The sequence below is a fragment of the Centropristis striata genome, chromosome 5 (genome assembly GCF_030273125.1).
Source record: "Centropristis striata isolate RG_2023a ecotype Rhode Island chromosome 5, C.striata_1.0, whole genome shotgun sequence".
NCBI classification, from domain to species: domain Eukaryota; kingdom Metazoa; phylum Chordata; class Actinopteri; order Perciformes; family Serranidae; genus Centropristis; species Centropristis striata.
Window position 1 is genome coordinate 23,540,619 of NC_081521.1, and position 25,776 is coordinate 23,566,394.

General features: G+C 39.7%; 1 protein-coding gene across 1 annotated transcript in view; it reads right to left on the reverse strand.

Moving 5' to 3' along the window:
• cntn3a.2 (contactin 3a, tandem duplicate 2) overlaps positions 1 to 23,945 on the reverse strand; it is a 44,850-nt gene extending 20,905 nt beyond the window's left edge. Inside the window, exons 1-13 of the mRNA XM_059333224.1 lie at positions 23,553 to 23,945; positions 20,906 to 21,043; positions 20,161 to 20,296; positions 16,273 to 16,448; positions 13,898 to 13,993; positions 11,714 to 11,917; positions 10,741 to 10,843; positions 9,871 to 10,055; positions 6,988 to 7,124; positions 4,180 to 4,309; positions 3,496 to 3,646; positions 3,012 to 3,139; positions 528 to 697 (exon numbers count right to left, since the gene is read on the reverse strand). Coding sequence (XP_059189207.1) covers positions 528 to 697; positions 3,012 to 3,139; positions 3,496 to 3,646; positions 4,180 to 4,309; positions 6,988 to 7,124; positions 9,871 to 10,055; positions 10,741 to 10,843; positions 11,714 to 11,917; positions 13,898 to 13,993; positions 16,273 to 16,448; positions 20,161 to 20,296; positions 20,906 to 20,960 — 1,671 coding nt within the window. The 5' untranslated portion in view covers positions 20,961 to 21,043; positions 23,553 to 23,945. The remainder of the gene's footprint in view (positions 1 to 527; positions 698 to 3,011; positions 3,140 to 3,495; positions 3,647 to 4,179; positions 4,310 to 6,987; positions 7,125 to 9,870; positions 10,056 to 10,740; positions 10,844 to 11,713; positions 11,918 to 13,897; positions 13,994 to 16,272; positions 16,449 to 20,160; positions 20,297 to 20,905; positions 21,044 to 23,552) is intronic.
• Positions 23,946 to 25,776: the final 1,831 nt, after the last annotated feature.

The following is a 25,776-nucleotide window of genomic DNA, read 5'->3' on the forward strand; positions in this document are numbered from 1 at the left end:
TTATGAGGAGCTGTGCAGCAGGCTATGTCAGAGTAGGATTTGAAAAGAATTTAAGACCAGAAACAGTATTAAAAAAACAGATTACTTCAGAAGGCTGAGCTCAAGTAGGAGAAGGGTACTCAGAGAGATGACAACCTGTCACAATGGCTGCACAACTAACCCTTTACCTACATGATGGTTTTTATGTAGGAAGTGTATTTTGACATAGCATAGCAGCGTTTCCATTCACAGAAGTACAATTGGATGCTTTAAAGGGGCTGAATGGTCGAACAGTGCTTCCATCCAAAGATTTTCTCAATCCCACTGCTTATTATGCCTCGAAGGAGACTTTTAGAATAGCAAAAAAAGGATCGTATCACACCCATTGCAGCAAAAGTAGCCACAGTAAATCTCTCCAAGAAATAGCATGATGTCAAACCTCAAGCTGTCTCTTGTAACTAATGGCAGGGATGAAGTGAAGCAAGATGGAAAGAGGTGCCAACTGGCCATTCACACGTTCTGAAGAAGTATGACTGCGGGTCACTCACCCCACCCACTAGCTCAAAGTGACCGTCTCCCTTGGCGATGAGCTGTCCGTTGAAGGCCCAGGAGAAAGAAACGTCAAGGACAGGGTCACTGGTGACCTGACAGGGTAACACGATGCTCTCGCCCACAATGATCTCCATGTCCACCGGCCCCTGGGTGATTCTGGTTGGATCTGCCCCCGAAAAAAGAAAAAAGAAAAAAAGATACTGAGAAAGAGTCATTTCTGATGGGGCGGCTGCCAATCTCACACAGAAAATGAGACATTTGAGTGCAAGATGAAACAAGATGAGCAGTGTTTTGTTGATTTCCAGAAAAAGAGGCTTGAACACTTCGCAGAACATGCTCCGTAATACACTAACAGGCAGAGTATTATCTATATAAAGGAAGGTCTCATGAAAGTCTTAGTGCCATAATGTGATAACACGCAGCCTGCCACTACTAAAATGGCCTAATACTCCAGTCTGACACAGCTCGAATAATCTTCTGAAATCCTGATAGCAATTACAATACACTGCGGATCAGATAAAACTTCATGTAATGGACCGCTCTGTGCATCCAGAACAAAAATTAAGGGCACTGCTTCAAAGCCTACAACAGCAATCATTTGGCTAAGTCTGCTGTGCTTCAAAAGTCAAGATAATGATTCTCCTGGAATCAAATAAAGAATGTGCAGCACAAAGGAAGAGGATTTGCACTCTTACATCTTACCTTATATAGACTGTCAAGGGATGAGAAAATCACATGCAAAAAGTGTCCCCTCAGTTCTTAAGCTGGTAATAATCAATGTCTGGGTCGCGGCTCTGTGTCGCTGACTGCATTATGGCCTCGAAAAATACCCCAGTCTTTTATAAAAATAACTGGCCTTGGCAGTTACAGCGGCAGACAATAGCGTTCAGCACATTAATAAAACCAATAAGAGAACACTCAACTATCACTCCACTGGAAACACACGCTCAACAATAACAGCATCTGTAACACCTCCTCACTAACGCTTTCATTGCCTCCACTCAGGGCACTTACATTTGTTGCGGCAAATTGGTTGTTTCAACTGCTTTGAGGAAAACAATGATAGAGTATTTTCTCAAACACCTTCCAAGTGCGTTATTGCAGCCGCTGCAGAATGCAGCCGCACAAAACAACTCAATAGAATTCAGCTGAAAGACAAGAGGTTTTTTTTTCAAGTTGCAGTTGAGATTAGGTAACCATCACACCCCCTCAAATAGATAAGTAAACACAACTGACATTTAGAGAATAATCTAAAAACATTAAAAGGGACAGTTCACCCGGAATCAAATATACTGTCAGACAGTATGTGACCAGATGGCACTCTTGTGATGCTCAAAATGCCCAAAAAATCGACAACCTTTAAACAATGAAGCTAACACGGAAGTGGCAAAAACTGAAGTTCCTCAAATCGCCACTTCGCTGCCTCCAAAAGTGAGGCAATCCCAATAGACCAGAGGTCTGCAACCTTTACTGACAAAAGAGCCATTGTAGGCCCAAAAAGAGAGAAAAAATGTCAGAATGGAGCTGCACGTTTTTTTTAACCTTTTAATGAACAGCCTATAAAGTTTAAATTAGCCTTTCAACATTAGTAACAGGTCTTAATGAGCATTTATTACCATGATTTTGACAGAATGCAGCGAGAGCCCAGTTGCAAATGAGAGGCTGGACTGAAAAAATTATAAAAGATAGCCTAGCTAGCGAAATTCAAAACTAGACTTGAAGATGAGAGGGTACGGTTCAGTGCGGTAGACTTTCGTATTACAAATTGTTTTGGGCCTACACAAATGATTAATGACAATGAAAATGCAAAGAAATAATCGTTTCATTACGTGTAATTTTTTTTCCACAGCCACAGGGAGCCACTGCAGATGGCCTGAAGAGCCATGTGGTTTCGGAGCCACAGGTTGCCTACCCCGTCATAGACCAACAAGTTTTGCCATAGTTTACGTTTGTGATACTTCTGTCCTCTCTGCTTTGTGTTGGAGTTTTACCGTAGGCGTGGCTCAGGCAGCTCCTCCATGGACCCACACAATTAAAAGTTCATTGCTCTTTCAAAGAGAATACTTGCAATATTATGTTCTTATATTATCAAATTAGTATTATATTAGTATTAAATTGTCTCAAAATAATAATGTTGTTTACTGCAGTTTTTTCTTGAACCATGTATCAATATATCACTAAACACACATGGAAATCGTGACGGGCCTAATAAATAGCACTACAGGTGAAAGGAAAAACATGGATTTTATTGATTGTGGGTGGACTGTCCTTTTAAGGCTGTTACCTAATTATGCAAAATCTCAAGTTTTGACATGCTCATCAGAGCAAAACCTAATGTTTGTTTATGTTTCTACCCACTGGTTAATGATTAAAGTCCTCCTGGTGCAGGAGATCTCTCTTACGTTAATCCATACTGAGCGATAAATTCTGCTTACTAAGTGCGATGCATAAACATTCTGCTATTCCACAGCGGAGCTTACCAGTAACAAGGAGCCTTCCAGTTGTACTCGACATGCCAAATCTATTCCTAGCGAAGCACGTATAGCTGCCTGCATCAGACTTGCTCACGTTGGCAAGCCTCAATGTTCCATCTGGGGAGAGAGTGATCCTATAGGAGTGTACAAACAAAGACAGCAGTTTGCAATCCAGCTTCCAAGAAGAAGAGAAAAAACCATCTCATCATTAGATAAAGTCTGATTCTGGATTTGTGTGCATGTCAGTGTTCATAGACATCATAATAGGCAGCGAGCAGTTTGTGTATGTGCATTGAATATTAATCAATTAGACCAAACGAGGCTCAAAAAGAGCGCAGGTGGGATGAATAATGCAACTGCTCTGATATCTGAACAGAAAAAGATACCGTTCATACATTACTATCACGACTCTGAAAGCCATCGTTCTTTGGCTATGGCATCATAAAAGTGGCTTCAGAACACATACAGTAACTTTGAGTTCGGTCATCACCTGTCATTGGTGTGGATAGGCAGGTTTCCTTTCTTCCACAAAATGCTGGCGATGGGATAGGCCTGGGGTTTACACTCTAAAGTCACTGTAGTTCCTGCCTTGGCTTTGAGCAAAGCTCTGAGGACGTTCCCTGTGAAGTCTGGAGGAGAGGCTGATGGGAAACAGTAAACTGACTTCAGTACAAGACTGCGGCAAATCTCACAGGGCATTTGAAGCATGCTTTAGTTTGATCTGTGAAAATCATCAAATCGTAAAGTAATGGAGACAGACATTTGAAACATTTGGGATGGGGGGAAAGATAAATATAAAATCAAATCATGACTGGTGTTTTTTTTTTTATAATCCAATTTTTTCCCTTTTTTTTTTCTTCCGAAAATGGGATTACAGAGGAAAGCCTATCTGACCAAAAGATTTTGTATCTTTTAATTGGCTTTAAAAATCATTTTTATTTTTCAACTGGGAATTCAGTATCCATCACTCCATCCTCATCCTAAACTCAAAAATAAATCAGGATATCATAAAAGGGAAAATACTTTTTAAATGTGTTTGGCCCCTCAAAACCTTTCTCGCTGACCCTATTATCCGCTAATCCAGACAACCTTTAAGAATGACAGTAAGATGACCTTTAAGGTGCTTTGGCAACGATGATTGGAGGATTTAAAGGAGAGATAAATGCCATCCTACCTAAAACCATCAGTTCAGCAGCAAAATATATGACGCCGTGTTTATTCTCAGCCACACACTGGTACATGCCGGCGTCAGATAGTGTCAGCACTGACACTGACAGGACTCCGTCCTCAACATGGATTCTGTCCTGTGAAGAAAAGGATGAAAGAAAGCAATTATTGCTTAAGACTTAAAGGTAGCTTTTGCTTTGCTCAGCGCACTCTGGCAAAGCTCAATAAGCATTGGATTGGGTTAGAGGCAATGTCAATGGGCGTAGATCAAATCAGGATTATGTTGCAGTGAATGAATCAGACTGTGCACAAACCGCATCTTTCCAAATATTTTTGTTTTGTAAACCAGTCTTTGCAGCTTGTAACAATATCCTGTAGTGAAAACCGAGCGTGCAAGATTTGTGCATGAAGGGCGAAATGAACAGTCCTGTTATAAAATATAATTTTATTCCCCATATGCACCAGACATTTTCGATGAATGGTTTATCCAGAATAGATCTTGTTTGAGGTGCTGCATATAAGGCTTTTGCATTAAAAGCCTTATACAACTCCATCCATGAAATATCACAGTCCAAGCTTACATTCTTTCTGTTTTGCCTGTGAGGATTAAGCTCTCTCTTTCAATAAAAAATATTGAATATTTTGAGGAGAACATTCTCTGACTACTACAGCAGATAGAGTGCATTTTGAGCTGGAATGAAAATGAACCTTTTCCATGTTGATTGTAAACGTTTTTTGCACCGATAGAACTATACAAAGGTCGCCAGAAGGCTGCTCACTTTAATGATTTAATTAAATTATTAAAGGGTATTTAATATTACAATACATTTTACAATAAACCCTGACCCTTAATGTGGTTGGGGTGCTATTCAAATACAAAAATTCATACAAATTGAAAAAAAGAAGTTAAACATAAACTATACTGTCTTTGTGCAGTTTTCAACTTACTATATTTCACAGAGGAGTGGCAAATTATCATAGTTTTAAATTACATTTTGGACAGCCTCCTAACTTCTTTGGAATCAAAGCTGTATGTGTTACATAACTTATATTAACTATGGAAATGAAAACTGAGAAAACAAATAACAAATTGGTGCTGTGTTTTTAGTGTCAGTTGCTGATAATTTGAATAAAAATAATCTAAATAGCTAACATCATTTTTAAATTGGCCCCAGCATCGTTTCCTGGATCATACAGTCATGGAAAAATTATTAGACCATTGTTTTCTTCAATTTCTTGTTCATTTTAATGTACAACTAAAGGTACATTTGGTTGGACAAATATAATGATAAAAACAAAAATAACTCAGAGTTTAATTTAAGAGCTGATATCTTGCCATTTTACATGGTTTTCTTGATAATAACCAAAATCATTCTCAAGAAAACCATGGGAAATGGCTAGATATCAGCTCTTAAATTAAACCCTTTTGAGCTATTTTTGTTGTTATCATTATATTTGTCTAAACAAATGTATCTTTAGTTGTACCAGGCATGAACAAGAAATTGAAGAAAACAAGGCTGGTTTCATAATTTTTTCCATGATTGTATGTTCTGTAATAACAGCACATATGTACCGATACTATATGTCTGCGATAAGCTAATATCAGTCGGGTTCCAACATTTACATAACGGTATTCTTATCATGATAAAAATGATTTTTTTTAAATGGACTATACTGCCCTTTTCATATTTTAATTCTAGCACTGAAACTTGTAATATATTCTTAAAATCAAATAAAGAATGACATTTTAAAAAAGGTATGTTTAATAATAAAATCAGACAGACTATTATAGCAGAAGCCTTGCTCTGAGAATCATCAAATGCTGCACTAACTCCAACTTTCTTTATCAAGCTGCTTTCACACAAACATGCAGTAGCCCAAAGTGCTCCACAGAGCAAAATTAAAAGAAAAACAAACAACAATAACAATGAAACAATAAAACATTAGCAATCAATACATAGAAGTCATTAAAATAATATAAACACCAGGGAAGAAAATTATGTGAAAACCATTGATTAAAACTTAAAAACCAAGGCTATTGCATTAGTCCAAATTAAAAGCCTGATTAAAAAGAAAGGTCTTTAATTTCCTTTTAAAAATCCCCAGAGAGCTCGCCTTTCTAATATCCAAGGGCAGTGTGTCCAATAGTTTAGGTGCATAAAAAACAGAAGGCACTCTCTTTGGTACTTTTATGAAACACATGAGGAACATTTCAAAGTAAAGCAGTGGTGGACCTGAGTGATCTGGCCGGAGGATAAAATTAAAGTAAATCTCATGTATGGAGGAGGAAGGTCATTTCAGGCTTAATAAACAGCCAAAAAGAACTTTCAATTAAGAAAACGAGAAGAGAAAGAGAATAAAGTCAAGTTAAGTGAAGTTTAAAGCTGTGCATTTCCCTGGTGGCCCGGGGTAAGGTGTGCTCTGCAGCTATATACAGTATATTTCACAGTGGATTAAACCCATTGTCCCTAAATCTGGAGGAGCTAAAACATGCACCATGAATAATGAAAAACAACCACTGACTCCATTCAGATGAAATGGAGCAATCTCCCAGGGACTACACTGATCCACTCTCTAAGACTGTGTAATCTGCCAAGGTAGAGCAGAATAAGAGACAGTTACATCCATGTCTCATCACTGGCACACCTCAGCGAGATGTTTACACTCTCCTCTCATCTCACTCTGAATTGCACTGGGAAAAAACAGCCGCGTGTTTGACGCCAGGCTCTCTAAAACTGAAAGGATGAGCTGAAGCCGAGGATTAAGTCTTTAAAATGAAACATTGGTAGGTGGCAGAAGACAGGCAGTAATTTACCTCTGAGAGTAGCTGTTGGCCGTTCTTCAGCCACGTGTAGGATGGTTTGGGCTTGCCATTGGCTCGGCATTCCCAGTATAGCCTCTCCTCTATGGCCAGGGCTGTGTCCTTCATGGCCTGCATCCACTGAGGCTTGGCTGAGGGAAAGGGAACACGCTTAAGTGAAAAAAAATCAGACGAGAAGCAGCGGGACAGACTTTGTAGGAGCAGAATTATCTCACTAAATATGCCACTTCCAAAATAGTTCAAAGGAAAAGCATGCGTAGATTGACAGCTCAAAAAAGTGGAAATCATAAAGCGTTGGGAGAATGGGTTTGTCTTTAAAGAGGAAAGAGGAGTGAATGTAGGGTATCACTCAGTTTCATCACTTAAATGTGTCAGCAGCCTGTGGCAACTCAGGATTAGCGTGAAACACTGCACCACAAAGCAGGAAGCTCTCACGACGGCTGAAGTGCACCCGACATCTCCGCTCACCCCAACCTGTCACCTTAATTCTGTGCATAATAAACATCACCTCTGCCTGTTTTCCATCCAGCACACAACTCCCCAAGCTTCTTACCTTTTACATATTCACAGCTTTTCAGGAATTTTCATGGGTAAAGTGTTGTGCTCATAATAAGCACAGCTCACTTCGAAGGCACTTTACATACCGTCAATTCCAATTTCACAGGTGTCATTTTCTCTCTCTCATAAATTCACAGCGGCTGAACTAAGCCAAGAACCCAAAAATGTAACTGCTGCAGTAAAATTAAAACCAACAGCGCTTATTATCCAAGAAGAAGGTAATGACTTTTTTTCCGGCTGTGTATATGACAATGAGCTATTTAAATTATAACAATTATGATTTTACCAAATAACAGCTCTTAAAGGAATCGTTTTGATATTATGCAGTGGGGTTATACGAGGTAAGTCTCCATAGTCGGTGTATAACCTGCAGTAGATGGTGCTATGCACAGCCACTGTTTGCACACGGGCAGCAGCAAAACATATTTTAGCCACCTAAAAAAATCTATTATTTTAAGTGTATGCTATATATTTTATGTGCGAGGAACTGAAGTGATTTTCTGTGCACTCAAAGCAACCAGACTCCATTGATAAAGACAGTAATTTTACAGAACATGCAAGACACTGGTCTACCGTTCCCTCAGTCGATTGGTTTGTTGTGTTTTTGTGTGAATCCTAATTAACCCTATAAAACAAGTCAAAATTACTGCTTTTTTCAATGGAGTCTGGTGGTTTGAAGAGAGCACAGATAACGGCTTCAGTTTCCCCCTATGTAAATTTTAACAGGGCTGTCTGTTGGCAAGATAAAGCAGTGAAAGTATTCTAAATATAGCATACACTTAAACTGAAAGATTTTTTTTAGATGGACCTTTTTTTATCTGGCTAAAATACACTTTACTGCGATACATTGCTGAGCTTAACTCCTGCCTGCTTCTCCAAACTCAAAGCTATTTTAGTAAATAGTTGTGGATGAACCTCATAGAACCCCACTTCAGTAAATCCAAACTATCGTCCAAACCTAAACCACTTAAACCTGACTATTCCAGAGGCCCGGCTGAAAACTAAGAGGGACAGATCGTTCACAGTCAGGGCCCCGAGGCTCTGGAACAAGCTGCCCGAGGAAATCAGGTCGTCCGAGTCAGTGATCTCTTTTAAGTCTCTTCTTAAAGCCTTTCCTGATTTTACCTGAATTTTAACTTCCCTTGAACTGTCTTTTAATTGCACAGAATGATGTCATTACTTTTACTGTTGTTTTATGTGTTTTTAACCTGTCTTTGTAAAGCACTTTGTAACATGTGTTTTGAAAAGTGCTTTATAAATAAAGATTACAGGTGCATCTCAATAAATTTGAATATCATGGAAAAGTCAATTTCCAGTAGTTCAAGTCAAACAACCCCAACCAAGTATTGAGTGCATATAAATGGACATACTTTTCAGAGGCCAACATTTCCATATTAAACATACTTTTTTAAAATGTATCTTTTGTAATATTAAAATTTTTTGAGACACTGAATTTTATATCTTCATTAAATGTAAGCCATAATCATTATAATTAAAAGAAATTAAATAAATAAGACATTAAATGTTTCATTCTGTCTGTAATGGATCTATATAATGTGTTATTTCCACTTTTTGAATTTGATTACTTACATAAATAAACTTTTCTATGATATTCCAATTTATTGAGATGCACCTGTATTATATTATTATTATTATTATTATTATTTAAACGCTCCTTGACATCACATACTAGTAGTATCCTCGCTTTCCTTTGCTCTCTCTTTCACAGGGTGTGGAGCTGTGGTCCTGCTCGGCATCACTCCTGCTGGTCTCACTGCCGTGGATCTTGTTCGGCCCCAGATGGGACCTCCTGGTCCACTCTACACTCATCATCACTACTGGCCAATGGTGGCGCTTCACCTCCTGCTGCTGTGCTCCTCCCAGAACTCCTGCTCCTCTCTGTCTCCCTCCCTATCCTCCCTCCCTCCCCCCTTCAACCTCAATCAACTCTATTCTACTCTGTTGATCTGCCCTGTACAACAACATCTATTGCACGTCTGTCCGTCCTTGGAGATGGATCCTTTCTCTTTCGCTCTCCCTGAGGTTTCTTTTTCTTTTTCCCTTGTTAAAAGGGTTTTTTGAGGAGTTTTTCCCTGGCCGCTGTGAGGGTCTAAGGACAGAGGGTGTCGTATCGTGTACAGTCTGTGAAGCCCTTTGAGGCAAATCTGTGATTTTGAGCTATATAAAAAAAATTGACTTGACTGGACTTGACATACAGGCAATAGAGAACAGGAATCTAGCAAAGATCTTACACAATTATTAACAATTTTACAATCAATGTTTGTGTTTTCTTAGCAAGCCAAACAAAAGTCTCACTACCGTAGAAGGCCAGTCGACCGGTAGCTGTGTTCTTGCCCATCTTATTCTCAGCCACACACTCGTATCCTCCTGTATCATCCTGCTGGAAGCTGGGGATCTCCAGCACAGCGTTCGAGTACTTCATTTTGACTTTGCTGGGGAAGGGAACGCCGTTAGCCCTCTTCCAAGTGATTTCAGGAACAGGGCTGGAAGAGATAGAGGAAGTTAAGCTCAGCAGTGATTGTGATTCAAGTTGTTTTGTGTTTTTCAAGGGAAAAAAAGTTCACCAACAGATGAAAAACAAGTAATTTTCCTCTTACCTGTAGTGCTATTTTGATAATCCACAGACCTTGTTGTGAGCAGTTTCATGTAGGAACTATTATCTTTCTGGTATCCTTCCTGCATGAAACTGCTCACAACAAGGTCTGTGGATTATCTTGAGTAACTAGGTAACGTTAAGTTTTGTGTTTTTTGTATTTTTTTGGTGCTTGGAGCACCACAAGCCCATTGCCACTCGGCACTAACACTGAAAGAATATTGATAAACCGTACTACAAGTAAGGGGAAAATCATGTATTTTTGATTTTGGGGTGAACTCTCCCTTTTAAATTGTCACTCAGGTTTCAGGTGTCTGTAATAATCCTGCAATAAAGTGTTTGATGGAGCTTAAAAGCCTATTCACTGTTTTTTTTTTTTTTTTTTTAACGGATGAATGGTCTAGACTTAACCCGATCCGATGACAAAAAAAATCCGCCTCACATGGTTTTCAGATCCATCACCGCCACACTCCACGAAATATAATTGCCACAGTAACTTTAATATATAGAAATCCGGAGGTCTGAAATGAAAGACAGCTGAAGATTGAAAACATGCTTGAAGGAATCCAGCTTACTTCCCAAGGGCGAAACACTCCAGCGTAACTGTTGATCCTTTTGCGGCGGGTACATTGTCTGCGAAATTAACTTCTATTTTCGGCTCGTATTCGCCCATCACTCCTATGAAGAGCAAGCACAAGAACTTGCTCACTCTTCCATTATTCATGACTTACAAGCAATATGGCATGCATTACGGACCAAACAATAGCACTGTAAAACCAACAGAGGAGAAATAAAAGACACATGAGCAAACATTCTCTCATGGGTAAACTCAAAGTAGTACATCACTTAAATGTGCAGTCGCCAGAGTGCAGTGAAATACCAGCAAGGAATAATTTAAATCTCTTCTTGGTGGAACAGACAGAGTAGAATCTGAGATCTTGTTTTTTCAGCTTTTATTCTGGCTGTTTATCTATTATTTCAAAGCTTGAGTGGGCAGTACCCAACCCCTGGTGTTTTATTGTTTGTATCAGTATTTAAGACAGTCAAGGCCGGGATCAGAAAAAGTGATGCGATGAGATTTAAATTTATGCAGCTACATGTACAGTACACTGAGTGGAAACTAACTGGTTGAGCCACCGGAACACTCAATGTAATGGTCCAGTGACGTATGGCTTATGTTTAATTCATTCAAAGGCAATCTTTATTCACTCTTTCTATGAAGGCGTAACAGAGAATAGAACAACGGACCAAAGAGAGCCGGCTTGAGAATTCATGTGAAAGCCCAGCGAAAGCTTTTAAAGGGAATGTGAATTATAAGAAAGCAAAGTCAGCAAAGAAGAGATTTGGGTGCTTTGTTTGCTGGCCTACATTGAGGAGCAACTATTTACTTACAAGCATTAGCGCTTGGTGACTCAACTACAACGAGGCTCGACAGGACGAAAAGCACTCATGCAAGTACGATGATTAAAGCCACCTTGAAAGGAAAAGGTCCTTCATACGTGGCTGAAAGGCACACTTGTCACATCATGGCCGTGAGCGGCGTCTTACCATCTGTCCTGAGGATCAGAGACGTGGGCGAGCTCTGAACTTTGCCTTTTGTGATGCTGTTCATCACGACGCAGGTGTAGTTGCCTACATCAGAGGGCTCCACCTTTGCAATGTAAAGGTTTCCTGTCTGCTGGGAGACGAAACGCCGATTGTCTTGTTGAACAAAGTACGGGTACTCATTGAAGACCCAGGCATACGTGAGGTCTGGAAGACAAACAGGGATACTTTGATATTAAAAGTATATGTTACATTACTGCACTATACCTATACAGTGGTGGAAAAAGTATTCAGTATTCAAAGTATCCTGTACTAATACCACACTGTCAAATTACTCCACTACAAGTAAAAGTCCTGCATTCAAAACATATATATACACTTTATTACAGGCTCTAGACCCAATGGCAAGACATACAACATACAAAAAACAACAGATACATAAACACATACAAACATACTCTTATTCATGAGAGTTTTAAAAGGCACCCATACCAATGTTCCCACAGATATGATTCATATCTGACCGAGCTGCACCTGGGGCTTGTGAGCATCATTACAATACAGTTTTGTGACTCATCAAGTCGAGACATAAATACTTCCAGTCATGGAAAAAACTATTGGACCACCCTTGTTTTCTTCTTCTGTTTGGACAAATATAATGATAACAACAAAAATAGCTCATAAGAGTTTAATTTAAGAGCTGATATCTAGCCATTTTCCAGGGTTTTCTTGATAATAACCAAAATCATTATCAAGAAAAAACATGGAAAATGGCTAGATATCAGCTCTTAAATTAAACTCTTATGAGCTATTTTTGTTGTTTTCATTATATTTGTCCAAACAGATGTACTTTTAGTTGTACAAGGCATTAAAATTAACAAAAAATTGAAGAAAACAAGGGTGGTCTAATATTTTTTTCCATGACTGTAAGTAAAATACAAAAGTATCAAAATGTACTTAAAGCATCAAAAGTAAAAGTACTCGTTATGCAAAAATATGTATATTTTATTACATTATTTGTATTGATGCATTAATGTAAGCAGCATTTTAATTTTGTGAATACAGGGCTCATTTTAACTACCTAATATATTGTAATGAGGTATCATTTAAAAACAAATGTCTAATCACTTTAAATTGATCATGTTTATTAATGTTAAATATTGACCCAAAAAGTAACAAGTAACTTAAGCTGTCAGCTATATGTAGTGGAGTGGAAGTATAAAGTTAAATAAAATGGAAATACTCAACAAAAGTACAAGTACCTAAAAATTTTACTTAAGTACAGTATTGAGTAAATGTACTTAGTTCCATTATACCACTGCACCAATATTAGATATTTTGTTGAGCTGTGTAATATCAACATTATATCATACGTTTCCAACAAATGCAGAGAAAATCTGTCATTCAAGGACACAGTCTGCAAATATCTTATCCCCTTTGCACATGTGTCAGCTGTGCAACGCTGTCATAAATTCACTTTTTTTAAATCCAGTTTTAAGCCACATTTTTACTACACACCTTTCTGGAACTTGGTGAATTATTTATTTTAACTTAATAAAGGATTTTAGATATCAGACATCTGAAGTTAACAGCCCCTCTGCCAACATGCCGAACAGCATTGAAGAAACACCAATTTTTTTTAACGTGAAACTGCTTTACTCAGTGTTTATACTGGTTTAAATCACAGGGTCCACCTCTTCAACATCTAGATCGGAAATGATCAGAGAAGCAAGCCGAGCAAATGTTAGCACGAGCTCAGATATCTCCTCTCTTCCAACATGCCAGAAAAACAGCATTGGAGAAACACTGTTTTTTAAAATGAAACTGCTTTATTCAGTGCTTTTCTTACCAGCTTTAATCAGTAGGTCTTTTTGTGTTGGAGTAAACGAGACCTGCGGATAATTCGGCTCCCGGTAAAAACCTCCTGAACAATGAACACTGAAGGAATCCTAACCTGAAGAAACTGACTGCAACAATGGCATTTCTCAGTCTTTTGTTACTGTTTTGATTCAGAAAGCACTAGTGGCAGAACATTACATATTGCATGTTTAAATGTCTTTAAGTTTATATGATTAAGTATGTAGTGCAATCATAAAAAGGCTAATCAATGGGTGCAAGATTATACTAAAATCTTGTTGAAACACCTAAATCTCATCTGCATTGTTGGAGGTTAAGATGAAAGTTTACCTCCTGAGGAAGTGGGCGTCCCACACAGTAACACCACTCCTTGTCCCTCACGGACTGACACTGCGCTTCTGGTGTGGACTTTGAAATGATCCAAGTCTGAGGGAAACAAAAATGAAAAGGAAGATCACCGCAGGATCTCACATATCAGAGTGGAACAGAGCTGAGCAGAGGCTCTTGGCGAAACACTGACACAAGCCCATAAGGTAACTGTCATGGGAATTGAACTTCAGCAATGCCTGAGAGAGAGAAAGAAAGAGAGAGAGAGAGAGAGAGAGAGAGAGAGAGAGAGAGAGAGAGAGAGAGAGAGAGAAGAGCTTGTGCATATGTATTCTGTGAGAGGAACAAAGTCTTGGAACTCGCTAGATGATAAATTGAAATTTTCTGCAAACTTCACCACTTTTATCAAAGCTTCTAAAACTTGGTAAATACAGCAACAAACCTGTACATTTAAAATGTATCTTGTGCTGTGATTCTAATGTAATATTCAGTTTTTGCCTCTTTTCTCCTCCAAGCACTTATATGGAGGGTGTTACAAATAGACATCTGCTGCGAACACTATGATACTTGTCTATTTATATTGTATCTGTCTCTCAAAAACACAAAAAAACCCCACAAAGATACAGTGCAGAATTATTTTTAAATCTCAGAACCTTTAGGAGATATTAATTATATTTTTTCAACACAAGATCTAGGCTGGTAATAACAGGTTATACCTCCTGTTGTCTACATGTCTGATATCATGGCATGATATTTGGGCAACAAGAAAAAGTTAAAAACATTTTTTTTTTTTTAAAGTATTTAAAATCAAAACTTCATCCGTTGATATAGACCATGGCTAGAGAAGTTAAAGCTGTGGTAGGCAGTTTTCTGGAAAGGAAAAAAACACCAGAATTTGATAATACAGTGATCCTCCTGCACATACTTCATACAGTTCATTCAAATCATCCTGATCAAGATTGTGATCTTAATGCTGTTTAATAGTGGCAATTCTTTGAGAATGAGCGTTTTGTTTTCTTTGCAAACTTTGAGATGACATACTCTGATTATAAACTCTGGCTGGCCACATCAACCTCTATTAGCAACATCTTTCTGTCATGTCCGAAACACGTGTTTTGTGGCATTTATTACCAGAAATTTTCCCCCCACCAATAAAAAAGTCTCCTGTCAGGACTACAATTTCTAAAGCCTGAGCTACGAGAAAGTGCTGAGTCTAGTTTTTTCTCAGACCACCTGAATCGCCTAATGCTGAAAGGTTGTTATGGGATTCTTGTCCAATGATGAAAAAAAACTGCCTACCCCAGCTTTAAGTCATCAGCTTCGTCAGCTTCAGTATGTTTAAGTACCTATTTCCTCTGATTATTCTATAACATCACATCCAAATAAAGATGAGAGATAAAACAACCTAAAAACCACATTACAGCAGTATTAGTTTACGTTTTTCAGTGCATATTAACAGTGAAAAGATCAAGATCACAAAAACAAACACATACTTTCCCACTTCCTCCTGGTGGTATTTAGCGATGCAGTTATCTCCTGTTCCCGTCTGTAATCAACAGACTTTGCTTCATCGGTTTCACAGTTTTCACTTGGACAATTTCCATTTGAAGGTGAAAATAGGTAAAACGCTTATCAGTGAGGTGTGTAGATTATTCAGTGTAACCAAGACATTATTTCTGCAAACACTCATTGTTGTCGAGTTTTTATGTCATTATCTCTCAGCGGTGCATATCTTTAAAACTTGTCAAATACAACCAAAAATATCTGCAAGGCCAGATACCGCCAAGAGAAGGTGTGAAAAGATGTTTTGTTGTGATCTGCATGAATAGAAGGCTTAATGAATAGGACGGAAATAGAAGGTATTCATTTATTTATTTATGTGGGCTGGTTTCAACAACAAAGATATGAGATTTGAGGGAAATCACAGCATGCATACGGTCTTATTTTTGTTGTAATAAAGCAATGTGCACCCTGTTTCTTTTTTTTACATTTGCATTACTTTAACAGTACCGCTATATTATGTTCCAGTCAAAGTAAATGCTGGTTTGAGTCGTTTCTTCATATACTACGTTTATATATGGTTGGCTACTTTACCCCAGAGTACAGCCAATAAAACACCAGTGACTTTTAATAGAGCCAAGCAAGGAAAAGGGAAGTAGTCATTCTTAGTTTGCATGTACAACCATAAGCAAAGCTCAGTCGTCACACTCAAACTTCTCCCATGTTACTTCAGCATTTAATGTTGCTGCAAAGTTGCAGCACTCATAAATATTGCAAACATCGCCCACCTAGTTCAGTGTGCGTTCTTTGCTAAGTGCAGTTACACTTCCATACCATTTCCCAATAAAAAAAAGTGACAAACACTGACTTCAACTTACAGGCAAACTGCAGACTGGCTCTCCTGCTGAGGATAGCTCCTACAGTGTTGAACGCCATGCACTGGTACATTCCTACATCCTGGTAGCGGTCCAGACTGCTTATAATGAGGTTGCCCCCAGACAGACGCCGCCGGCGATCCAGGCCCAGATTTATGAGAGTCCCATTCAATGACCATCTGTGAGGGCAAAGACACCATCAGTCCCTGGCAAATCGCACTGTCCATTCCTTTCTACCAACCAAGGTGGTCTGACAGGAGGTGAGTAGAGAACACAACTCACTGTAGTAACTCACTTGAAGTTAGAATAATATACTGTACTTTTGTGCTGCTGTCGAGGAATTCACAGGCCTGCAGGTCGACGCATGAACTTTATGGTTCTGACTGTGTCATTATGCTCATTTTCATGTTCATGCTTGCATTTCGGGTTTCTACAAGAGCTTTAATGTTCAGAAAACACATTATTTTTCCCATACTTATCATACGGTGACAGTTGCATCTGAAGTATGTCTGTGCAGCTGCTGCAACACGGCAATTGGAATGGCTTCATGAGATCCGGGGATGCTGTGTCGCAGTTTTTTCAGTCTCGGTTTCAGAACTGGTTTGCTGTTTCTAAGAAGTGGAAATCTTCCTTTTTACAATGTGGGACCTTCAATCATTTTACTACTTTAGTATTTTGTAAAGGCATAAAAAGTAACTTGGAAAAAGATAAAGATAGTCAATAAATATGCGTCCATCGGTCAAAAGTATATCTACTGATAAAGGCCTCTGTTGTCTGTTTTGTGCAAAATTCTTCAAATTCAAATCACATTATTATTAACTGCAAGTTAATGATGATTTTATGCTTCTAACTATAATGTTCTGCACCTGTTTCGTTATTGTTGCTTATTGTTTTGTGCCTGTAATCTAATAATTTTGTAACCCACAATGCTAGAAGATGCTATAGTGTTATTGGTTATGTGTTTATATAACCCTTAAAATGCTCATTTATTATTTATATTGTATTTCCCTGTTTCTATTCTGTTTTTCTTTATTTTGCTCTCCCACTATTTGCTGCTGCAGCGATCCCGTTTTCCCCGCAGGGATCATTAAAGTTTAATCTTAGAGTATCATACACAAAGCTGTCTCCTGCTATTTAAGGAAAGCAGAAGATAAAGGTTTTAGAAGCCATCCTAGATGTTATCATCACTCTCAACCATAATCACCTCTTTTCTGTCACATTATATTTACATAATGTGACTTTATTCCACCTTTGACTTCTCATTAGGACAAAACATTAGCACTTGGCAAGAGGTAACAGTGGGCTGATGTAACAAAGGATGCTATTTAAACTCCTTTTCACCTTCCATTACATCTTTCTCACATTTAGCAGGTGTGGGAATAAAAAAAAAAACAATACTCTGCCCGGCAGGTTGAGATGGCACGATCCTATAAATGAAGCACCTAAAAGAACTCTTAAAAACGTGACGTTAATTTATCGATTTAAACAAGTCCCATTATTCAGCAAGCAAAGGCTTTCTTTCACTGCCACCACGACACTCATCACTTTATAAATGCCATTAAAAAATGGAGCATTGATGGGTTCAAGGATGGAACACTTTTCAAGAACTTTCCATCATTTTTCTCAAAGCATAGAAAATAACAATTCCTATCCTTGAGCCACATACTTCTATTCTATTTTGCTTAAGTGGAAATGAAAAATATGGAGGCCATAACGGCTAACTTTGCTAAACCTTTCAAGTTTAACCTACAATATAATTCAAAGAACATCCAAAGCACTAGTCACTGTTTAGTGTCGATGAGTACTTGCTGCCATACTGTGTTTCTGTATGTGCGGAGGTTAACCCTACTCCTTCAGGCTATTAAGTTTAAAAGACAGACGATACAATGAATACCTAAAGGCTTGGCTCCGCTGTATGCATGTGGGTGTTTAGGTGTTTGCGTCCACTCGAGTGCATTCCGCTCTTTATCCAAGAGTCACCTCTTTTTGACCTGCTCTGAAGTGCCTCTGCTGTTCAGTGGTGCTCTGACTGTTAGGCATGTGATTGAATAGCAAGTCCAAAACTGAATTACTCTGCTTGAGACTCATTTTATGAACACATGTTGTCTGACAATATGACCACAGAGACACTAGAGTATTCTGGACGATCCTGCAGCCTTGAGCCGCAGGCTTCAAACCTCAGGTCAAGTAAAGGTTAGGCAGGTCACTCTGTTGAGATTTTATAAAAACTGCATCAATTTTATGACCTGCTGTGTCGAAGATGCCTTTCCTGTACAAGATGTGGCTTTCTCACTCGAGTTATTATACCGATACAGTGTGCATACTATGAAAAAATCTTGTCTCTTTGTGAGTGACAGGACTGGCAGAGGAAAGGAGAAAAAAGAGGAAGGGGGGAGAAGGAGCAATGTGAGCCTATTTACACTTCAAGAGAAGAGCCAGAGAGGTGCCGAGGGCCTGCAGAGCCCTGCACAGCCGGCTTGACAAGACACCACGTTGAACATGCTCATCTCACCTTTAATCAGTTTGTGGAAATACCTGGACTTAGGCGGGGAACGTGAAAAGCCTGAAATAATGAGCGTACGTACTCCACGCCACTTTCATTCAGCTCGTCTGTGCTGGCTGCGCCGCGGTAATTCCACTGTTGAACGCCAAAGACACTTGTAATCAATGTTGGTGCCAACTGGTGTCTAGCAACCTGCATTGGTCTCAGAGCGGTTTAGAAGAGGAGATTTAAGATGCATTAAGATGCTACATGTGTGTCGCTAAAATAATATCTGACGAGACAAGAGGCATATTGGCGGCGTGTTAGTCAATATGAATTAGTAAAGCCATAATGACGCCGCTGTTTAAAGCGTCTGAGTGCATTTCAGTCTAATTTGGAGAAAATAGAAAGAGAAGCAAGCACCTGTTTATTCCATGTGAAAAGTCTTTTTAAATCCCTATTCAGAGCCTTATTTGCAGTACTGTGAATAGGTGAAATGGGCTTGACATGAATGCAAGGCTGCTTGCTTTCAAACGAAGCTGACAGAATTATAAGGAACATATCTGATATGTGGATGGATTTGCACCAAAGGATATTCAGATTTTTATTTTTTAAAAGGTTTTCACTCTGATGTTATAGTCCCCCACGCACCCAAAGTTATGTTCCCAGCACTGATCACAGTACTTTACCTGAAACAAGGTCCTCTTATGACATTGACAGCTCAGAAAATGCTTTCAGTACTAAAAGTGAAGAGAAGAATAAGCACAAAGAGCAAGTGCTGCTGATTTTGTATTTGAATCCCTCTAAGTTTGTTCAAAGAAAACTAATAAATGATGATGGTTACAACTGAATACACTAGGGCATTTTTGTGTGAAAATTGATCAATACTGAGTCCAAAACCTCAGTCAGCTCCACTGTTTATACCTATAATAAGTCTGGATTTGGAAACTTCCATTAGGACACTGAGTACACTATGTACTAACTTGTGCTGGATACAATGATTTATTCATACAGCTCTTCTGGACCGTTTAAATGTTACTGGACCAAATTAATTAAATTCTTAGTGTATCTGCAAGTTTAAAGATGTCTCTTTCACAATATTTTGGCCCCATGGTGTCACATGACCAACCCAGAAGCTGTAATTCCACCATTTGGCGTGACAGTGGCAGAGCCCAGCACTCTCCCTGGGGGCTCAGTTCAACCTAGCAACAGTTTAGTAAGAAGGGCGGGGCTTATGTTGGGTCAATTTAATTATATAATCCAGTTTTCAGACAGATTTGGGGATTATTTTGACTCATTCACTTGGTTAAATAGTTAAGCAAACATAAATTGACATTTTCAAATAATGAGCCTCTCCTCTATCTAAATATTTACACATGCCTTGATTTTAGTGTTATTATTATTCTCACCTATACTGAGGAGGTGGCGTTCCCTTCGCATCACAGGTCAGTGTAGCTTCCTCTTCTATGGAGTCAACAGGAATAAACAAGTCACCTGGCTCCATCCTCCATCTTGGACCATGGTATGATCCACTGTCCAGACAATCTGTCAGAGAAACAGGGACAGTCTGAGCAAAATGACAGAAAAAAAAGTAACCTGCGTTTTTTTGGAGGAAATAGGATATTGGGGTCTAATAGGGAGGCTCTTTCAAAATGGGAGGTTGGCATTACTAAACATGTGAAGTCACCCAATACTTTTCATAATATATTGAGGTGTTGCAAAGTGCAGATTCATCTGAAAGAATCAGTTGAATAATATTTACAGGCTGACATCTATGTGAATTTGAAAGCTGTTTTTCCAGCAATTAAAAACAATTGCTTTCCAACATGAAATGACAGTGAAAATAAACCCTAATTCGTCACAGAGGTGATACGATTTTCTGTGTTTTGTGTTAATTAAGACAATGTTATAAAAGACAAGGAAACAACAGCAATTGCCTCTTCGTTGGGTTACAATCACAGAGTGGTGAAGAGTAAGATTGAGAGCTTTGTGCCTGTGCTGTGAATGGAAGTCAATACTGAGGAGTGTCCCTTTAAACCCGGGCCATCCTATCATCTCTGACACTGACATGATTTTCGCCTCCTCAGCCATCGTCCTGCAACTGTAAACGTCCAAACGTGAGAGAATCATTACTCATATAAAAAAGTGGTTTACCTGCCAGACAGTCGATGATTGATAACAGTAGAAGCTGTTTCCATGGCAACGTCATCTTTGGCAGCCAAGGGCAAATGAGACTTTCATCCAATAAGCTTTGAAATGGCACTCGTGTTCTCAGAGAGAGGGGGGCTTGACCTGTTGGAACAAAAAATTTGGTTGTAAAGCACCAACCCCCAATAATTTTAGCCTACTTCCAACATTATGTCTTTTAATCATCCATCAGGAGGAAGACAGGGGGAGGAATGATAACTATGCTGAGATTAGATGTGGAGTTTGGTGCAGGACGTGTGTCATTTCTGCCCATTCTCACATTTCTGATCAGCGAAAATCCAGGCGCTGTTACTTTGGCCAACTTGCACCCAGAGATATCTGAGGGTGATACCAGAGGCATATGGGAAGAAGCCCATGCCAATCTATTAGGGGGGTGACCAACGCCTAAGCTCATCCTTCACTTGGACGGATTCACTCTGGCTGCCTGAGGAGACTTGGACCTGGGAATTGGGTGCCATCCAATCAATTAGATTCACCCACAGCAGCATGTGTCTCCCCACATGCTGGGGTGAATCAAGACAGCCTGATGAGGAAGCCATTCCACCCAGGTCCATAATCAAGGGCAAGTGTCTGTCTGCTTGTAGCATGTGCTGCAAATTGCGATGCACTCGTTTCTTGCAGGAGGAGACTGAGCGAGTAATGATGCAATTATGAAATGTCAAACATACACACAACGGAGAACCAGCAACAGCACAGCAATTGAGCGAGCAGTTACATACACGTTCAAAAAGTGCAGTGTACGAGGATCAGTGTACAATTGGGCGTAGCGGAATAAAAGCATGCACATGAATAAGAAAGTCTGCACACACGGAAACACAAATTTCTTCAAGAGGTGTTCAAGTTATATTAAGGGCAGAGACAGATAATAACACCAATCTGCTAAATGTCACACAACCCACATACACCTACACACGAAACTCGCTTTTTCACCGCGTACAACACATATAACACCCTGCCTCCACACACACATACACTCGCTTTCCATTTAGAAGACATAAGCCGTGATGTGCGGCTCATTTGTGGCCTAATCCCGGGGCGAGCCTGGTTCAGAGCGCTACTTATGGAGGGTCTAATTGTTTGTCAGCTGCCTGGATGTCAAATCAGACACGTGGGGTCTCAGCCAGAATTCTCTTCCCTACCTTTCATGTTTGCTCAGTCCTTTTTTCTTCCCCCAAAGTCTGCAAAATTGGATTGGTACGCTTCTTCTCAAGACGACTCCTGCATGCCATACCTCAGTGATAGGCCCACAGTGTGCAAACCTCAGGACTGAGGATTGGTGTGTGTGGAAGGTACAGTGGGTATTACACTACTGTCGACTTTGCATGTTATGGTTTGCATTGGTAATAGGTTTTTTGTCAGGGATGGCACCGTGTAACAGCTGATGCAATGTCTTCCCTTTTTTTATGCAGATCTAATAAATCATTTACAAATGCAAAACACTGAGTTAAAGAATTATGTCAGGGATATGACACCAAAGCGGATCACTCAGTGGTTTTCTCATGTACATACTGCTTAACACACACGCATGCACCCACACATGCACACTCACAGCTTGCACTTGTGGATAATGGTGCTAACGATGGTGGTGATAGAAGGTGGTGAGAACGCTTTATAGGGTGAATCACTCTCAATCACGGAAGGTACCTTCCTGAACCAAGACACCGCTGGTAAATAATGTATAATCACGATATCTACCACCTCCATCACACTCTGCCTGCATCCAAGTAACACGCTGGTTGAACAAATAGCCCAGCTGGCAGAGTGGGAGTGTACTTACTTTGAAGGCCTTCGCTGCATTCATCAAAGAAATACCAGCTGACATTGTGGCATACCAGTATGCAATTACCTGGTGAATGTTGCAGAGTAGAAATGGTGCGTGCGTGTGAGCACCTCTAACACTTACTGTATTTCAGGAGGCGTACAGCCAATCATTCCCTTGACACTTGTCAAGGTTTGCTGAATGTATTCTTACATATTTATATATGAGGAAAATGGGACTTGATAACATTTGAATACAGTGTTGGTATCCTTTTGTGCAAACAAGCACAAAGACATTTAAATCCACCCAAGGCTGATCTAGCTCTAGAATGTGTTAGTGTTGGCCCGTAGCAACACATTTCAGAGGGTGAGGTGAAGTGAAGCAAGGCTGCAGTGTGACACCACACCAGGTAGGAACCACAGGAGCAGTTAAGAGGCTGAAATCCCACTATGTGAGTGATGGAACAGCATCTCGATATCAGTTTGACAAAGAAAGGCACGGCAGAGCCACACAATAACTCATTATTTAAAACAAAATATCAAAGTGACTGTGTGTGAATGCATGCACCTCAAAATCAGACTAGTGTGAAGGAATTGGCTGCAGTTGGGAGGGCACGTCACGTTATTTCAGCCTCAACAATTATTATCAAATAAATGGCATTAGGAATTGATGGGCCAATTCGGGACAGGAAGCAAGACGGGCCGACATGTGAGCCTGATAGAGTGAATAAATATTTTAGCATATAAATATCACTGTGTGAATAATTTAGCTTTCTGTATTTGTGCACGTTCACAATTGCAAAGCGCGCCCATGAGCTGTTTTTTTTTGTCTTACCTCTTATCTTGAAATATCTTGAGACCAGCAGGAACCAAATTCATCCCTCACGGAAAAAGCGATAGATTGATCCTCCATGGAAAGCCTTTTAGGAAAATGTTTTGGTCACAATCGCAAGGTCTTTCATACAGGTGAAAAAATGAACCAGTGGTCAGTCAGAGATAACGCAGGAGGCATAAACACACGCGTTTCATATCGCTGCTCTTCTCCTCCACTCCCCACTAAAAAAAACATACACACACATACACACACGCAACACCCACGTTGTTTGCCGTGCTGAATCACATTTGAAACATCCCCAGTTAAGAGGCTCGACTCTCGCCTGTGTTTTTACGCTCTCAAATCCAACACGCGTAGGTCTTAAATTGGGCTTGAAAGAGAATCTTGCAGAGATGATTTATTATGCGCATCAAGTCCGCTTCCTCCTGCGAAGAAGAAGAAGTGGGCTGTACGGTGGTGAGGAGGCGATGGAGCAGCCAGAACCAGCAGCGCTGGGATGGGAAGGTGCGGGGAGGGTGGAAGACGCACCTGGCGGAGAACTGCGCCCCCCTGCGTCACACCACGATACTGCAAAGAAACTGTGAACCTCCATGGTTCACTATTGAGGGAGAATCGAGTAATTTGTATTTTATGTATATGGATATATTTCTCGCAGGTTTAGATAGCAAAAAGTAAGCAGATCATTTCAAAATGTTGTACTTGCAGTCCATAATTACAAAGGCAAGGTGCACATGGCTGTATGTTTATGACCAACATAACTTTATTTTAATTCTAGTCAAGATAAATAAAAATAAAATATGAACTGATTTTTTATACAGAATCGCGGAAATTGTGCAATTTTTTTTGTACAAACAGCAGAATAGAGACACAGGTTATTTTTTACAGTCCATGAACGCGTCATACTCTGAAAACCACGCCCACCGGGGAAAACTATCGGTGCCACAATATAACCATGGGCAAAATGTGTGTATCTAGTTGACTGTTAGCAAGCTAATGTTACCTATATGTTGTATGCAAGCTAAGACACGTAATACTGCAGAGCTATCTGATTTATACATGACATAGTGACTAATTGCACTTCACACGTATGTTAACGTTAAATATACTGAGTTCGCACAGTCTTCCCCAATGTAACTGCCATGTCTCAGGTCTGTATCCGCTGTTGTCCTCTTAAAAGTTTGTTTTTTCGATTCGTCAGCCTGTAAAAACGTAGTAATGGGTTATTTACACTTTTGGCACTGCATTCGACCACACAACAGCTTTAAAGTATTTTTCGTTTGTTTGCTCCTTCATTCAACACAAAGTCAATGGAGAGCAATGGTTTGTTTTCCCCTCCTGTGTGTCTGTCACATGAAAATTGTTTTATATCTCGCGAGAAAATACTTTTTTTTAGACCTGTGGATGTCACATGACTCGTTTTGTTGATGCCCCCATTTTAGCAGGAAATGTGAGTATAATGGCAGTAGCCCTCAGCGTACACTCTTTGAGTCAAAGAACATTGAACGCTATATTGCAGAACTTGTTGGACAAAATATCACTGGCCCTTATATGGCCTTTTTGGGTGATATTAACGACAGCCCAAACTGACAATGTTGCAGACCTGCAGTATCCAGATATCTACAATTACCTAAACAACTTTCCATCATCCTACTCTGGAGAGTCCCTTAAAACCTACAGAAGCCTGGAGGGGCTTAAATGGACAAACTCTGGATTCGTAAGCATATTCAGCTTTGGAGTCTACCAGCTAAAACGGTTTGTCGACACTAGAAGGATAAGTGTTTCTTCAGAGAACGTTAGCATGACAACAGGTAGTGTAACATCAATGTATGAGTGCCCTGGTTTTTTTTATTCAGGTGAATCATGGGTCGTGGTCAGGACTGATATGAAGTGGTCACTTCACAGTCAGTCAGTTGCTTGTGAGGTTTGGTTCCTCTGTTTTCTTGTCTGCGAGCCCAGCTTGTTTTACTGCAGTAATCCATTTTTTTCGTCTTTTAGGATTCTGCTAAAATGCTTAACATTTCACATGTCCCTGATTGTTCTGGCATCCCAGCGCCCAGCAGCGATCTACCATGCTCACTGTGTAGTGTATAAATACAGAAGGCTGGCAGTCATTTGTGCTGCAACTGCTTTTCAGGCAATGTGGTGGTGTTTTAATTTTGAGTGATTGCGAGTCAGCTCCCGGAGCTCTCCACACTCACTGCAGTAAATTTGCAAACTGGAACTA